At 41.2% G+C, this 17902-nt stretch overlaps 1 protein-coding gene across 1 annotated transcript; it reads right to left on the reverse strand.

The window, feature by feature from the left end:
* Positions 1–2885: 2885 nt before the first annotated feature.
* SRD5A1 (steroid 5 alpha-reductase 1) lies at positions 2886–17852 on the reverse strand. The gene is made up of 5 exons (XM_075052396.1): positions 17458–17852; positions 15297–15463; positions 9486–9587; positions 7208–7358; positions 2886–4339 (listed from the first exon to the last, which is right to left on the reverse strand). The coding sequence occupies exons 1-5, from the start codon at positions 17835–17837 to the stop codon at positions 4273–4275; spliced, it is 867 nt and encodes a 288-aa protein (XP_074908497.1). The 5' UTR covers positions 17838–17852; the 3' UTR covers positions 2886–4272.
* Positions 17853–17902: the final 50 nt, after the last annotated feature.

The raw sequence follows: 17902 nt of genomic DNA on the forward strand, positions 1-17902 counted from the left end.
TAACAAATAGGTGTTTGTTAGAGGTGTTTTTCCCAAACATGGCATAAAAACTCTGTGGTAGGCACTCAGGATTTCTTGCCTGCTGAAAGAATACAAGTTTGTACAACAAGTCATTTGCACACTATCTCCATTGCTCAAAAAAACAATATGCTGCTGAACCACAATTCAAATAGTTGAAATGGCAGGTGCTACAGTTGCTCCAAATGAAAAGTTCACCATGACCTAGCAGCAGCAGAACCCAAAGGAGTAGCCTCTGTTTCTGTCAATCTTTGCTCTAACTGCAAGTGTAGAACATCCCAGCTACATACTTTATTTTACATAATTAAGAATGTATCACTAGACAAATTTATCTTGTGACTTTTAATAACTTCTTTTTTGAGTGCATCTCCTCAAGTTCACCTATGCATCTAGGTTATTCTAATACAACCTTACTATTACAGTCCTCAAGACCTCATTTAGGATAATGGAGTCACTGGTACAAAAGCCTTGGTCAACCTCCACAAGTTATAGCAAGGGTTACTAACAGAAAAAAAAGTATTCAAGACAGACACTGCAAACCATATTTTATTAGTAGGGGATTTAGGGGAAAGATAAAGGCAGTCTGAAGAGAAGTATCTCTGTTAAAAGTTGTTACAGATATTATATCCAATAACAAGCATACATGTTTTCTCCTTCTGGAACGGGCAGAATAGAGTTTACTTTCACACTATATATCTGCAAGAAAAATTTTTCAGTATCATATTTTCAAACAGAAAAATTCTGTCAAAGCTGCTGAAAGGGGAAGAGAGCACAAGTGAAGTATGACAAATAAATGGGATATTGTTTAAACAAAAGGCAGTTCTAGCATTTGACCAAGTTGATCATATGCTTTTCACCAGTGTACCTTGGTCTTGAAATGCAAGAATCATAGAATTGTTTAGGTTGGAAAAGACCCTTAAGATCATCAAGTGCAACCATGAACCTAGCACTGCCAAGTCCACCACTAAACCATGTCCCTAAGCACCACATCTACACATCTTTTAAATCCTCCAGGGATGGTGACTCAACCACTTCCCTAAGCAGTGCCTGTTGCAGTGCTTGACAACCCTTTTGGTGAAGAATTCTTTTCCTAATATGCAATCTAAACCTGCCCTGGAGCAACTTGAGGCCATTTCCTCTTGTCCCATCCCTTCTTACTTGATAGAAGAGACCAGTACCCACCTTGTTACAACCTCCTTTCAGGTGTTTGTGGAGAGCAATAAGGTCTCCCCTCAGCCTCCTTTTCTCCAGGCTGAACAACCCCAGGTCCCTCAGCCACTCATTGTAAGACTTGCACTCTAATGAACTGCCTCAAATAAATGCTGTACTTTACTTAAGGAAGGTTCCAGCAGTATAATGAGAATACAAAATATAAACACACAAAGAACAAAACCTTCTTCTCTGTTCTTTTTTCTTCTTTCTTTATAATCCAATTAACTACAATTTGTAAACACACTGACATTCACATCCCATAGACCTTAGCTTTTCCTTTTCTGTAACAAGAGAAAGAACATGGATAAGCTGTCAGAGCATCACATTTCAGATCCCCATCCTGCTATAGGTAGACCATAAATGAACATTATGTGAGCGAACCAGCTGAACCTTTAGTCAAGATAAATATTTAGCAGCATAGCACCAGAGCAAAACTGAGGCATCAGTACAAATTTTCTGTAAACTATGATAAATACTACTGACTAGAGAACTACAGCTCTTGAACGTAAGGAGACAAACTGAACACTAAGCAGTTTCTCTCGCTGTTTACTATTAAGAGAATCTTTGCCGTTTCATAAAAGGAAAAAAAAAAAGTGGTGATGCATTTGAGACTAACGTGCCACAGCCAGATCTTTTTTATTGGTTGGTTGTCCCATTAGTCATTTTTTAACAAATATCCCTAAAGATATAAGATATTAATTCATCATAAATGGTGCAAGTATTTAAACACCTCAAGCAGATAGTGCTTTCTGAATCCTGTATTTTTTCCCCTAAAACAGATTTTGATAGCTGGATGATTTAGATACCAAGATTTTAAAAACTGCCACAGAAATTTGATATAGGGTTTAGAAATATCTAGATATATAAGACCAGGTTTCCAAACTTCTCTTCAGAATATGCTTTAAATGATCCTATTGAACTTTTATTGTCTACTAACTCCACTTTAGCACTGAGGAGTAAATCATCCTCTCCACCACCCTCTCCCCAGGGAACTTCATGACTTAGTGTTCATCAAAACAGCTAGGATCAAATGTCAAATGATAGTGTGATAACAAAAACAACAGGGGAAGCCTCAAACATCCTGTAAAACACTAAGAAAAGATGTCAACACTAACGAAGTGATTAAACAATTTGAGAATCAAGTAATGACACTGGCATCAAAGGAACAGGTATTCCTATGTTCTCCCAAAGCTGGACTTGTGGGATATCAGCTGAAAGCAGGATCGGTCATCCCAAACAAACACTATGAGGAGGAACTGACAGTCCAAGGGCTTAGCCGTAGGCAAGTTATCACTGTAGGACTGCCAGTTCCGCTCCCCTCCTTCCTTTGACTATTTCAGTCAATAATGATAGAAATTTTTGTTACACTTCTTCACACCACTGAATAAATCCTTACTGATAGCCAAGACTTCAGTGCAGTAAGGACTGTATAAACACAGCAGAAAGGAGAGGAGGAAGAAACAACTGTTAAGCAGAAGCTTGGGTCACAAAGTCCTTTTTCACAGCCCATTTCCTGAATGTACTATCTTTAAAGTAATAACTAAAAATTTAAAGGTAAAGTTCATCAGATACGTGACTTTGATTACTACAGCAGTGTAACTCAACAGCAAAGACAGAATTTTGAGCTCTAGACAAAGCTTACTGCAATACCATACTGGAAAACTCAGCATCTGACAAAATTATATTACCAATTTGTTTTGAAGAACATAACCCAACATATACAGCGTAAACAGATCAGAAAACACTTGGCAAAAGTTTGATTTCCATTGATTTCTAAAGTATATTAGCAGCAGAGGTTTTGGGTTTTGTGGAAAGGTTTGGGGATTTTTGTTTATTTGTTTGGGGTTTTGTTTTTTAATTATTATTTGGTTGTTGGTTTGGGGGTTTTTGGTTCATGTTGCGTTTGGGTTGTTTTTTAAGTTTTCTGTAGAATTTCTTAGATTATTTTTTTCAGCTATTCTAAAAAATTCTTTAATACCACAAGCATGCAAAGGACACAGATGTGCCTGAAACTCAAAAGTCAGTACACTTGGGATGCCATCATGTTTCTGAAATCCTTCTGGAGTCCTTTGGGAGAAAAACAAGGGTGTATGAGAACTGACACTAATAAAGCAAACAGCACTAAAAGATTCCAGATTTTTGGAATATAAAGTAATCTAGACTGTTCTCAACAGGAAAAGGAAGACACTTAATTTTTTTTAAACAGCATAGTAAGAATTTTGTAAAAATCTTAAGGTTTTTTTATAAAGCTAGAAAACATTACACAATTGTTAACAGTGATAGACTGGCCTAAGTATTGCAAATAAAGAATGCCTTCCACAAACAGGGTTGAGTGAGAAAACACGTATTGAATATTGAGATAGTCATCAAATTTGAGAGGTAGATGACAATCTTATCTATTATTTGGGAAAGGCAGCACTACAACTGTTAATGTAAATGGCATTAAGTATTACCTACCCACTGTCCATTGCTGTGTAAGAGTGCAAAGAGGAGGAAGAACACACTCTCTCACCTAACAGCAGCTAGTCTCATCTCATGTCCTTCATCTGCATCATCAGTTCTCCAGAAAATGCAGGTGGGGGGAAGGAAGGATTAGGAAGGCAAGGCAAAAAAGTCAACCCCATTTGTGCATGCAGACAAATAACAGGCAGAACACCCCATCCAGACTGCAGTGAGTGTGACTGGGCTCACGGCACAATCCTCAGCATAGTCTGGCTAGATCGAGTGGGAACAGCAGAAGCCTGCATAGGCAGAAAAGAAAGTACGAGAAGTCCTGTACAATACTTTCCACGACGTGAATTCAGACACAGTGCCTAATGTATTTATGATGGTGCTCCACTGTTGGAAAAGCATTTCTGTTCCTATTCACCCTGTCCATCAGATCCTGGTTTTCATTAAGAGGAAAAGCAGTAACTAATAGTAGCACTGATGCAAAGGCTTTGTCACAGTGATGATCAGAGTATGCTGTTAACCAGCCAACACCTGTAAAGTGTCAGCTGTTACAAAACACATTCATTTCAAAAATGGTGTTAAAAGTACAGCTCAGTACACAAATGGGATCACAATTTTTCTGTTCTTTGGGTAGTCTTCAAATTTCTCAAGGTACCATCTGAAAAACAAAGACAGAAATCTGATGAGTACTGAGTCTTCAAAATGCTGTTGAGGAAATTAAGTAATGGTACAATGCATTCAATGTAATCCATATATTTTCTGGCTACAACCCCCCACAAATGCCTTTAGAACCTACTCTGGACAGAAAACTGCCATTTACCATACTCATCTTAATGACATCTAATCACCAACTACAGTGAAAGAAAGTTACTGCTGCGAGCAATGGGAAATCTCACCAGATGTGGTGAGAGCAGCCAGGGAAGGAGTAGTCTGTTGTTGCAAAATGTATGTAGTTATGCATCCTGAGTATTTGCATTTTAGAAGTAGAAGGGAAAAAAAGAAAATCAAAAACATTCAAGGGAATAACATGTCAAATTGTATAATGACTTCATGTGGAAGCAAGGGATACTTCAACATATGTTTGACAGTCCTGTTCTGGACAGAAACATCTTCAGTTCCAGTCAGGATTTGGATAATTGAACTGAATGTGACAAAAATTACACTAGCCTTACTGCTAATCACCCTCAAAGTCCATCACTATTTTAAAACCCAGACAATTTTAAAAGAATAAATGCATAGTGATACCAAGTGTTATTATTTGTCTGGCCATCTTATATAACAAACACATTTACTCCCATTTTCAAATATTTATTCTTCTGCTTCTCTAAAATAAAAAAAAAGAATTAGCTTCAAAGCTGCAGGTATTCATATCAATAGCTAACTGCAAGATCAAAGCTGGAATAAGCAGGGAACAAAACATGCAATGCACATTAACCTGCAGCTGTGGAATACCAGCATCACACTATTTATACTTTTCAGTCATTTATTCTAAGTTTTTCAAACTAAACAGACTACACAAAAATATTTCTTCACTTACATGGATTTGCTATTTTTAGTTGGGTTTTTTCTGCACCCCTCTTCCATTTTTATGCATTTTTCCTTTAGTGCAAATTACTTCCTTTAACAACATTTAGCTTTTCATAATGCTCTGTAAGTCAAGAGCTCTGAAATAGCACTGTCAAGGCTTAAGACAGACAGAAACCAATCATGGAATTTGAGCCTGAAGAACATAATATACAAGGAGAGGCTGAGGAACCTGGCATTGCTTAGTCTGGCGGGGAAGAGACTAAGAGGCTCTGTTACTGCTGCCTACAGGTACTGGGAGTTAAGACAATGGATCAAAACTATGAAAGAAATGCAAACTCTTGCAGCTGGAATGCAATGGCCCCATGCAAAAGTGCAGGCCAGAGACTGACTGGCTAGATAGCAGCTCTGCACAAAAGGATGCGGACATCCTGGTAGACAAATTGAACATGAGTCAGTAATGATCCCTGTAATGACGAAGGCTAACAGCATACTGTCCTGCTTTAACAAGTATAGAGCCACCAAGTCAGGGGAAGTGCTTATTCTCCGCTACTCAGTGGTTGAGAGCCTGCACCTGCATTACTGCCTCCAGTTTTCAGGTTCCTGTGCAATAGAGATGTCCACAAACTGGAGAAGAATCCAGCAGATGGTCATTAAGATGACTGCATAGCTTGGACATACAAGAGGAGAGGTTCAGGATACTAGGCTTGTTCAGCCTGGAAAGGAAATTAAGCAGATCTAACTGCAGTCTTCCACTACCTACAGCGACATTAGAGAGAAGACAGAGCCATACCCTTTCTGGAGGCACACAACAAGTGGACAAGTGGCAGGGGATAAAAGTTGCAACATGGAAAATTCCAACTGGACGTAAGGAAAAAACCCTCTTCCCCACAAGAATGAGAAAAATCCTGTTCCAGGGCTTTGTCAGAGTTGTGCTGAAGCCTCCACCCTTGGAGACACTTGAAACTCAACTGGATGAGGTCCTGGGCAACCAGGTATAGCGTCGTGGTTAGCCCTGGCTGGAGCAGGTCACACCAGATAGCTGGACTGGACAACCTTCAGATGCTCCTCCCAACCGAAGATATTCTGTGACTCTGCTCCATGGTAGCAGGTGGTAAAACAAGGAGAAATAGTGACAGGCTTGGAAGGTTCAGCTTAGATAGTATAAAAACCTTGTTCACTGGGAGGGTAATACAGACCTGGAACACCCTACAAACAAGGTGCAGGAAAACCTCCATTTCTGGAGGTTTTCAAGACCCTACTAGACATAGCCATGGCTGCCCTAACAGACAGTTAGCAATGATATTTTTTTCAACCTACTTCCTTGATAAATTCATGTTTATTTCCTCTTATGCCTCTAAGTTTCAGCATGAGAACCAAAGCAGGAAGCTAAGCATAACCAAAATAAGATTAAGGTGTTCAAATTCTTTTAAACATGCTACTCCTTAAAGAGAATCCTTTCAAGTCTTCTCAAACTATGATCCTTTTGTTAGCAGGAAAGCCACATTATGAATACAGTACATTAGCAGTTGGACTGTTTAATTATAGAGCAGAGACTTTATTAAATATCATCTACCAGAACTGTTTTCATATTGTCTATACACTTGATTATAAACAATAGGATATAGACTTGACTATAAAGTGTGCCTGTTACAGAAGACTTTAGAGTGATTTTCAAAATTTTAATATTATAGAAACAAGTTTGAGCCACAAGGGAAAGTATAGTATGTGATCAATTAAGACAATTTTCCAAAACTTGTCTATAATCTTTACAGATCCACGACGTTGACCACCTCATCGTACACTGTGTGTGTTTATGCCCAGTACTATCCCGTTGAAATTCTGTAATGCTTAATATTACTCAAGAGTATTCTCTATCATATCCTCCACTGAAGTAGCAGTCTTTCACAAAACTTGCTCTGCAACATCCCTGTGGGATGATGTGAAATGGAAATGAAGTGTGGCATAGAGACAACAGAAATTATAAGACACAAACACTTACTGGTGGTGTTGTTTTGCCCTTGAACCCAAGATGAAAAGCGTACACAACGCAAATGCAAGGCTTTCAATAGTGCAGCAGGCAAGGGCAAACCCAAACCATTCCAGGATCTCTCCGAAAAAGTTGGCTCCACTGACATACTCAAACATTCCCCCTGAAAGCCAAACAGAATTGTTTTAAAAGCACCTTAATCAAGGAGAACCCCAATGCTATCTTTTACTGTTAGTCAAATAAGAGCTACATCACCAATGTCTCTCTATTTTTTGAAGGCAGTGTTTTTCAGTTCAAGCTGTACTATGGAGGATCACTTCAGACCTCATTCTAAGACAGACCTTCTCCAGCTGCATTTTTCCTCTTTAAATCATGAAAGAAAAGCAGATTTACCAGTATCAGAAGCGAGTTCATGCCTCTGTAAATAATTATTCAACGATGATATCAAACTGGCTCTTTGATCATAAACTAAACCTTTTTTAAAATATGTAAAAATAGAAAATATGCTCCCTTTTAAGAGTCCCAGAAAATACTCATAGGGTTAGTTAGCATACACTTTAAGTACTTCAGATATTAAATCAATTATGAACAATATTATTATTATTAATTAAACTTCCAAACTTATCCTCTTGCTTAAAATGCATTGCCCTTTTGTTCCTCTACTGCTTGAGCCCTGACACTCAATGAAAGAATAATTGGCAGTCAGTGTTAAATGTGTTTTACAGCCAATTATGCATAAACAACGAGTACCCACCTGCTGGGAATTTTATAAAATAAGAACTTGCACCCTAATTCCAAAGTTAGTATACAAATTGATAACATCTCATTATGTGCTTTACTAGCGGGACTAAACAAACAAGTATTTGCCAAATGTAATAAAGGACATGTTTTGACGTTGCTTTAATTCCTTCGCTTTTGTAACAAAAGGGAAGCAGAATTCAAGCACTTAAACTGGATAAGCAATATCCAAAAGACCAACTCCTTCTGATCATGCAGCAAATAACATCTTATTTCCTTCAGAACTGTTTTGTACACTGAACATAGTACGGTATGTTCATACTCATTTTTCACATGGGCATTCAGATTTACATCTATTAAAATTATAACGTTATCTTCTTGGTGAAAAGTAACAGTCTACTGCCTTATATATCTATTTCTTCCAGTCTTATTAAAAAAAATAATCTCACTAAAGCCCAAGAGAGAGCAACAACTACAGGAAAAACTTAGAGAAACAGCAGAATTCAGAGGTAACTTATTTTTCTACTCCCACTGAGCGTAATACACCTGGAAGAGTCTAATGTTTCCAAAAGTGTCAATAAACCTTAACACTTCAATGGCTCCATAAGAAATCCTTTCATATTCTCCATTTGCCCGTGAAGGCCAGAATTTATAATGCCTAACTTTCTTTGGATTTCTGTCCTCTTTTCCCCGTGCCTCCCTTACCGCAGCAGTCGTCACTCTCAGGTTACCTATGATCCCTCCCTCTTGCTACATGGGACAACCTAAGAGGGGCCAGCCACACACAGCTGCCCAGTACTTTCTGCCTCCCCTTTCCTGCCCCCACACTGGGATGATAATTTAGGTTGTCTTCCTCCACCCACCTGCTGATTCTCATAAAAGTTGTGGAATGCTATGTTACATTTTTACCACTTTCTAAAAATACAGCCAGAGTTGGTCAAGAAATTCAGACTCACAAGCCACACGATATCATGAAACGGATCCCTTCAAATACTTGGCTTAAGAGGAAAAAAAAACCCCAAACATTTCCCACACTATGAAATCACTTCTTGAGGTAGACAACGAACTGCTATTTCCAGTTTCCTCTTACATCATAAACAATATCTCCCCTAAAAGACACCAAGCGTTAGAAGGTCACCTTCTAGGCAGAATCATGTTAGGTTGGAAGGGACCTCCCGAGATCATCAAAAGCAGGGGCAGCTAGAGCCAGTTGCCCAGGACCATGTCCAGTCCAGTTTTGAGTATCTCCACAGATGGAGACCACACAACCTCTCTGGGCAACCTGTGCCAGTGTTTGACCACCCCCACAGCAAAAACTGTGTTCAGATGTAATATCATGTGTTTGTGCCCAGTGCCTCCGGTCCTGTCACTGGGCACCACTGAGAAAAGCCCAGCTCCCTGTTCTTCATTCTCCCCCATCAGGTATTTATACACATTGATAAGATTCCCCTGAGCCTCCTCTTCTCAAGGCTGAACAGTCTCAGCTCTCTGTGTGTCTCCTCATCAGAGGTGCTTCTTCTGCTACAAAAATTTCTGTACCATTTTTACTTACCTCTTGGTATCTTGTAACCACTTTCCCCTGGTTTTCTCAGATTCCTGAGAATATGATCAGAATGAATATTGATTGCCATGCCAGTCAACCACCCTATAAAACCTGAGGAGAAATATTTAAAATACTATCTTTAATAATACACTGAGCCAAAGTGCTTGTTCAGAAAAACTACAGTTATATATTGCATATTAGGCATATTATCTCAAAGCAGTAGAAATGTAAGCATTACAAGCAATTCTGGTGACATCCTGCGCAATCCCAGTCCCACACTGAGCTCTTCAGTCAGCACAGTTCACAGTAATCAACAGGTCTCTAGATAGGAATAGTACTGCAAGTATAAAGTTCATTCTTATGTTGCTAGACTTATATAAACAAATGTATGCATGTGCATATATACAGATGTACTGTGTATATTTCCCTAACTTCCACATAGAAAAACAAATACACTAAAGTTTTAAACACTGAAAGAAACAGCCATTCTCATTCCTGCCAGAGGGAGACACCTCAGTCTCCCCCGGCTTTTTTGTTTTTACTGACAATATACAAGTTTCCACAGCAGACTTCCATGCAATCAAAGGAATAATAAAATTGTGAAGGAATTCACACACCATTTACTTGTGTCATTCAGCAAAATGGTTTTACCATTTATACCTGGCTTTCATGAAAACTGAGATTGTCACTTTCTGCATGCTTATATCTTGCTGTAATTGCATGGGATAAATCAAAAGGAATTTAGGATTCAAATTCAGTATTTTCACCCTACTATTTTGAGTCCTTGGCTACACGTTACCCATGTTATTTTCCTTTGAAGGCAGCGTTCTTTGTTACTAGCAGCAGACAGGATTAGTGTTTTGAGAGTAGATGCATTGTATTTTTTTTGAATCCACCTCCAAAGTCACTGATTTTTATTTAAATTCCAAAGAAAATGTCAGTGATGTGCTTCTAGAGCAAAGTCGCTTCACACACCAGGTAAAGAAAGCTTTGTCTTTTTGCACCCATAACGAATCTTTCAGATGGTTCTCCTTCAATACAGAGAAATCCGGTAGTACAAGAGCAAAGACACTAAGTAGATATCCAGATGTATGAGGCCATGTTGCCAGACAAGTAGGTTGTCAGAGTATACTTTACCAAGACTTAAGCTACATTTCAAAGTGAAGCTACAGATGTAAGCAGACCTTGCCTCTCAAACAAGTTGCTAGATAGGCAGCTTTCCTCTCTCAATCCCTTGGGGGCTGTGTTTACGTAAAGGACCTAGCTGTCTGCGTCCACATGGATTAGGAGAAAATGACTGCTCTGCAGAGAAACTGACATTTCTGTGTGAAAGCTCTCTCCATATTTACCTATATAAATAAAAAAATGTTGTTTGATTAGCTTGTTACAATCTGCTTACATTACAAAACAGTAGCAGAATTTAGTCCTGTGAAAAGCATGTTTCTGAACCTTTTGTTCATACAGCACCGTGCCGTAAGTTCCCATTAGAAATCAAGGTGTGTAGATGCCACTTGCAAAGTGTCTGTTGTAGTAAAATTTTACCATAATCCTTTCAACTATATATTCAATGTAATTACATCATCATGAGATAGATTAGATAAATGTAACGAGGAATTTACAGACCAATTCATGTAATGACAATGTTCAAAACCACAGGGTGAGTAATTCAAATGCTGTTGAATTCTACTTTTAGGAAAACAGATCATTTAAACTTTTTCCTTCAAAACAGATCTCTATCCAAACAGAGAATCTTGAATCCCCACGGCATCCAGCCACAAAAATAGTTTGCTTCTCTTAGCATTTGTGATCATGTATCAATTTGCAAATTGCCAGAGAAGATTGAGACTACCTTGAAAAACAAGGGATATTATTCATATAACTAAATAAGCAAGTCATTGTCTCTATCCATACAATAATTTGAAAGGAGATTTCTTAACAAACACACAGATTACTTCTACTTAATGCAAACAATATTTCTACTACTTTATTTCACTATTAGCATGAGGAAAAATCTGTACTGAAAGTTAGTACCAGTTCTAGAAAGAATACTAAATTTATTTCTCAGGAGAGGAAATCAGAGACCCTTTGATTTCTCTGAAATGCCACTGTAATTTTGGAGAATGTTACCAGTGTATTCTGTATCAGTACCTGTTTGCAAATTAGTATCTGAACTACTAAGAACTTTTCAGGTAATGCAAAAAGACTGGAGCTTGCTTTAAGAGTGCCCAATTGCTGTAGAAGATTAGCTTGATTTTGTGCATTTTTACCCCTCCTATTTGAAAACCACCACACATCAGAAGGAGACAATCAAATCCTGCTTCATGGACAACAACCCGGTGAACATAGGCTGTTTTCACAGCACCCCTCTTCAATTTGAAGACCACTTTCCCCTGAAGTACTGCATAACCACGTTCCCTGTGCCCATACTCTGTACTTCACTGTCCTCACCCTCGGATCCTCACGTGGCCGAGGGCTAGGACCGCGCTCTGCAAAGCCAAGAGCTGGTGATCCACCACGATCTGCGGGACTTGGCTTCCCCCAGAGGGAAACGCGGATGTGGGAACAGGAAGGGAGCCACAGCGTACTCCGGTAGGTTCTCTGAACCACAGGATGCACCACACATAGACGACCTCACAAGACTGTTAAACTCAAGAGGCTTTTTTGCTTCATCAGGATAAACCTGGAGATTAAGGCCTGGGTTCCTAGGAGGAGAACACTTGCATAAGGAGGACAGTAACTAGGTCTGTATTACCAAATGACCTAGTGCAAGAGAAGAGCACGTCTGCCCTATTGTGCCAGTGCCCTCTTCACCCTCGCCCATGTAGAATCTCACACAAAAAGACCTACTCTTGTTCTGCAGGCTATTTCAGAGTGACAGGATAGTAACTGCTGTCTGGCTCACCTCCCCAACCCGGCCTTCAAGAACACGCAGTGCAAGATGCTGCCCAGGCATGGGAGGCGGCCAGTTTCTACAGCTGTGCTGGAAGTGCCTGGCAGACACTTCAGGTGAGCAGTGCCTCAGCTCAGGCTGCGTGGTTAGTCTTTCCAAGAAGGCACGAGATCATTTGGAGCATCCAGATGCCTGCAGATATGAGGAGAGATACCAACTAGCTCCCATCCCTCCGCCACGAGACCACGTCCAGGTATGGGCAATGCCCATGCTCTCCTCGTGTCTCTTCTCTGTAGAGAGCAGAGGTGGCAGGCAGGCTTGGTTGCCTGACTGCCAGATAAAAAGCCTCACGCAACAGACTACGTGCTGATGTTCTGTCATCTGCACCTTCCCACTTACAGGTACTGCTCCACTTCACAGAGCTGCTGCAAAGAAAAGTGTTTTGATGCAGGGCATGGTTAGCCATCAACATTAGAAGGAAGTAGTTGAATGGGGATTTAAAGGAGTAAGAAAAGACACACGGCATACTGGAAAGGGTTTGATGAAGCTAAAGCAAGCAAGGGAAGGAAGGAGTTTCCAACTAGAAGTGCAGACAGATTAGGAAAGAACATATGGTAAAACACGCAGGTGCATATGCCCCCGTTTGTAGCATTCACTGCTTCAGGGTGTCACGGGTACTTTTAGTAAGTTCACAAGCTTTTTATTAGCATGTGTGTGGAAGGTACACGCTGACAGATTATGAAGTTGCTCCCACAGTGGTTTGCAAGCTCATGGTTTTATCAAGCGTTGTACTGCATTTGAAGCAGAACATTTCCATTTCCTCTGAAAACAGAGAATTTCACTGCTCTGAACTAAACCAACACACACTCCAGAGAAATCATGAGGGAACCACATCTAAACTGTATTGCTGCTCCAAATCAATTGCTGGTGTAGATATAAGCTATTGCTTTCCCAGAGTTAACTCTTAAAACATCTGAAAAGTCAGTCTGTATACTAAGGCTCCACAGACAGAGAACACATCAGTTGTTTGAAACCTCCCACCATGACCGTTAATCAGCCTCACTTCTCCAGATTTCTGCCTTCACTGCAAGTTTATCTCGTTTCAGCTTCTAACTGCTGAACCTTGTTTGGCTGCTACCTGTACACACTCTCCCATTTCTCTTCCACATGTAACTCAATATAGACCAAAGAAATACCTTGTTAGCCCTCAGCAAATACACTTTCTTGCTATTATAATTTTCTGACCTTCTACTCAATTTTAGTCATTTTAGAGGCTTAAAGACACTGCCAGATGTTTTTGAAGAACTAGAACATAATAGTCCAGTTGTTCAGGGAGTATCCAGTGTACAACCCAGCACTACTGCACTTGAGTTGACCAAAGCTACAAGTATAAACTGCAGATATTTGAAGGTACCTAGTTGGGATGAATACCAAATCACAATTATAAATATCCGCTATGTTCCGATTATGTTGATGTGTACTACAAAAAAAAAAGATATTCTAGTTACAGGAATAAAAGAAACAAGAAGTCTTAGGTTTGGCCATTTCATAGCCATGCCAAACTATACCTAAAGATTTATTGTAATAACAGTCTCAAAAAAGCCAGCCAGTAACACTATTAAAATGGTTACTATGTATACCAGGAGCCTTCACTTTCTTAGTTTTCAGGATAACTTTTTAAAGCAATATTTTGCCTTACAATAGTCATGAAAGCAACACTTTGCTTATAATTAGCATAAATAAATATATATAAGCATATATTCCAAAATGGTATTATTTGAAAACAAAAACAAACACACACAAACAAAAAGAACCACCAAACAAACCCAAACCAAACTAATTCATACACAGAAGTATTTATAACTGAAGGCAGATGAACCTATTATCATTTATACATTTACATCTTTCAGAAATCCTTGAAACTCAAAGAAAAAAAAAACCAAAGAAACCTGAGCAACAGCCTTATTACCTTAAGATCTTTCGGTAAGGAGGAATTGATTTATGGCTCCTGACTCATGATTTGTTTACAGCATTGTATTGAGATATCTTTTGATTAAGGTACTAAACTAGGACACCGAAAACAAAGCCTGTGTTGCATCAGAGTCTTCAACAGTTTTGATCAACAGATCTTTTAATCAGTTTTTTGTTGGTTCCGATTTAAGGAGACTGGAATTTCAAAAGTACCAAAAGAATTTCAAGTATGTCCAAGTGCCTAGCGCCCACTGAAGTCATTCCCTTGTACCTCAATTTCTCCATTTTTAGAGCACAAGCAGTACTGCCTCCTAATCTTGGCAAGAGAATCTATTTCAACTTAAATTTCTTCAGTCTTAGAGTCATGACAGCATTTAGCACTGTGGCCCTCTATTGTCATCCACAGTAACACCGCAATAAAGATAAAAGCTTCTTATTCTTGCTGTGAAAGGCTTGAGAAATCTGGGAGAAACACTAACTTGCTCCGGCTCCAGAATAACAAGAAGAACTGGACTGGGTCAGATCAAGGATGCACACAGACCAGCGTTCTGCCTTTGACTGACAAGGCAAAAATATTCTTGTTTATCTTCAGATCAAAAAGATCCTTTTGTAAAGATTTCCTTGGAAAATGATACCATGTTTTTGACAGTAGGCAAAAGTAGATGCCTAGGAAACAAAAAATAGGGCAAAGACAATACTTTGCCACTAAACATCTTAGCCTATTAACCATACACATGTCTTCAAGTATAAATGTAACCTCACTTCCTGACAGGTGTCAGTTCACAGTTCTAAAATAAAAAAGGTTAAAAGGCTTCCAGCTAGAGCAAACAAGAGAATTAACTGTGAGAAAAGTTATAAAATGGGATTAAAGACACTATAAAATTATAATAACAATAATTTCTTTCCATGAAGACAAAGGAAAACTACACCTAAAGTTCTCATAACATGTTTTAACTCACCTGTAATGAAACATGGATCTTTTAACCAGCCTGAAGGGTATTCTGCATAGTTGCTTAAGCTTCGGCCTTGCAAGTACCCGTTGTAAACACAGAACAGAAGCGCTAGCACAAAAGTGAAAAACGGTGTTGGTTTTCCTTCCCGGATCAGAAGAGGAAATATGAGCGCCCTATAGCGAACAAGGAAAGTAAAACTGTTGCATTAACAAACAGAAAAGATACTTCTGATGTCCAAAACTGTAATCCATAGTCCAAAGCCTTTGATCCCGGTTCAGAAGGATAGTTACACTCGCTTTAACACCTCAATGTTAATTTTGTTGCCTAATTGGAATTATGAGATCACTCCTCTCTCCCCTTACAATGGAAATCTTGAACTTTGTACCCAAGACAATTACTTTGTCCAGCACAGTAAAGGCAAGGAGTATTTTTGCCCTCCTTTGTTCCTAAATCCTCAGTGGCATCACCAGGCTTTCTGGAACAAGCCAGGTCTCCCAATCCCTACACCAAACCCACCAGCACTTCCAGGGGGGGGAAGTCAATCGCCTTGAAATTACCCTAACTGTGCTCAGTTTCCTCCTTGCCCTAAAAGTCACTTAAAAGCATTAATTGCTTTGCCTTGACAATCTCCGTCTACCCCATGACACCTGTTAAAGACATGACAAATCCACAGGTGCAATCCCATTTGGGAAAGGAATCTTGATTGCTTTTCCCAGGGGATTATGAGAGTAAACAAACAAGCTCCAAACAAGAAAAGCAGGTGAATGTTTTTGTGCTCTGCCCCACATCACTAGCCAACTCCCAATCACCTATCAATTTAATTACAATCTATAATGATATAGGAGCAGAATTACAGAAGCCTGAGCATTCTTCACGTGTTTTCCAGCTACCCAAGGACCACGGCTTCAAAGGAGCGTTTCCAGAGGATGCAAAACCGTAACCTCTTTTAAGAAAGCGTAACAGATTCATTGATGTGATTATTTAAAGCCTGCTATATTACAACGAATGGAATTGGATAACAGAGGTCTTTTCCAGTCTGCGTTCACCTACAGAACAGTCCCTTAGGCCAGCAACAGCAATAAGCAACTGGGGAGAAGAAACTGCAGTACAGCTCAGCTTTCTGTACAAAGCTTTGCCTCGTGCTTCTTGCTTTTCCCAGACACTGAGGATGAGCTAAGATCCCATGCCAAAGCTAATCTCTTTACTCTTAAGAATGGAATAGGAGGGAGTAAAGACACACTCCCAGGTTTGCAAAGCTGGTCAGCCACCAGGCCAACAGTACATTGCATCCCTCTTGACCTGAGGATACAGAATACTTTTGGTCAAAAGCAACAGCCTCTTGCAATAAGCACCGGAAGACAACTGCATATCAGCCATGCACTCGGCTTAAATTAGCCTGACAAGTCTATCCTGCTGTATTAGCACGGTGGCAGTGTTACTTGCTGAGTATCACCAGTAACTATTGTCCATGACTTGAAGGGAACAGCAAAACCTTAACCGAGCTCCAGCTAAGCTGCCTTCTCTTGAGAAGTTTCACAGAACACCCAGATACCATCAGCTACGTGACAATGTGGGGCACTCAGCCTCAACTTTGCCAGGATTTTAATGAGTCATTGAATATCGTGAGCTGGAAGGGGCCCACAAGGATCATCGAGTCCTGTGTTGAAAGCCATGACTGGAAAACAGCTACTATTTCACTGTATCAAAATTATACCAGCATCCAGAAGTGAACTTCCCTTGCTGGAAGATAGCATTCTTAAGTCCACCCAGTCAAGTCCTTGCCTGAGCAGGGGTCGTCACAAGAGCTACGGCTATAGGGTACAGACCATACTGCGTGCCGAGAGGGCCACGCGCTCCCTTTTCGTGCCGTTTCTGAGAGGTGCCGCAGCACCCCACGCAGCACCCGACCAGAGCCGCCAGCACTGCTCCGCTCCCGTGAACACACGGCGCGCCTGCCCGCAAAGCAGCTGCGGCAAAGACGTTAGCGATTGCTACGTTAAGCGATGGAGGTTAATTCACAGCAGAGCGCCGATCCCCGCCGTCGGAAACGGTAGCCGGCCGCCCCTACCCGGATGGCCCCCGGCCTGCCGCGGAACCGCACCCCTCCGGCCACCGACGGGACCCGCCCCCCCGACCCCCGTCCGACCGCCCGTCCCCGGGGCCGCACCTGTGTGCGTAGTGCACGACGAAGCAGCCCAGGAGGAGGCGGTTAGGCCAGGCGGCGGCGGCCGCCCCACCGCAGGCGGCCAGCCCGAGCGGGACGAGGAGGGAGGGCAGCTCCTGCAGCGCCCAGGCGGGGCGGGCGGGCAGCGGCCAGCCGAAGCGCGGCGAGGAGTACCGGCCGTAGGGCATGGGGACGAAGCGGAGCAGTAGGGCGGAGACGGCGCCCAGCGCCACCAGCCCGTAGGCGAGCAGCTCCAGCAGCCGCCGCTCCTCCGGCCCCGACAGCCGCCGCCAGAACCCGCACACGCCGCCATCGCTGACGACGACACCGCCGGACCCCATCGCGCGCCACCGGCGCGCTCCCCCCCCGGCGCCTCCATTCATCGGCCGGCCGGCGGCACGCCCACCAGCTCCACGGACCAATCGGCGCCGGGGGCGTGACCGGCACC

Source organism: Buteo buteo, chromosome 20 (genome assembly GCF_964188355.1).
Source record: "Buteo buteo chromosome 20, bButBut1.hap1.1, whole genome shotgun sequence".
Classification (NCBI taxonomy): Eukaryota; Metazoa; Chordata; class Aves; order Accipitriformes; family Accipitridae; genus Buteo; species Buteo buteo.

Bases quoted from the DNA above. Each gene is read 5' to 3' on its own strand.
- SRD5A1 (XM_075052396.1), bottom strand. From the start codon at position 17,837: ATGAATGGAGGCGCCGGGGGGGGAGCGCGCCGGTGGCGCGCGATGGGG. The intron at 15,464-17,457 runs GTGCGGCCCCGG...TGTTCGCTATAG, and splicing joins GTCGTGCACTACGCACACAG to GGCGCTCATATTTCCTCTTC. The intron at 4,340-7,207 runs GTAAGTGTTTGT...TTTGTTTTTCAG, and splicing joins AGGGCAAAACAACACCACCA to ATGGTACCTTGAGAAATTTG.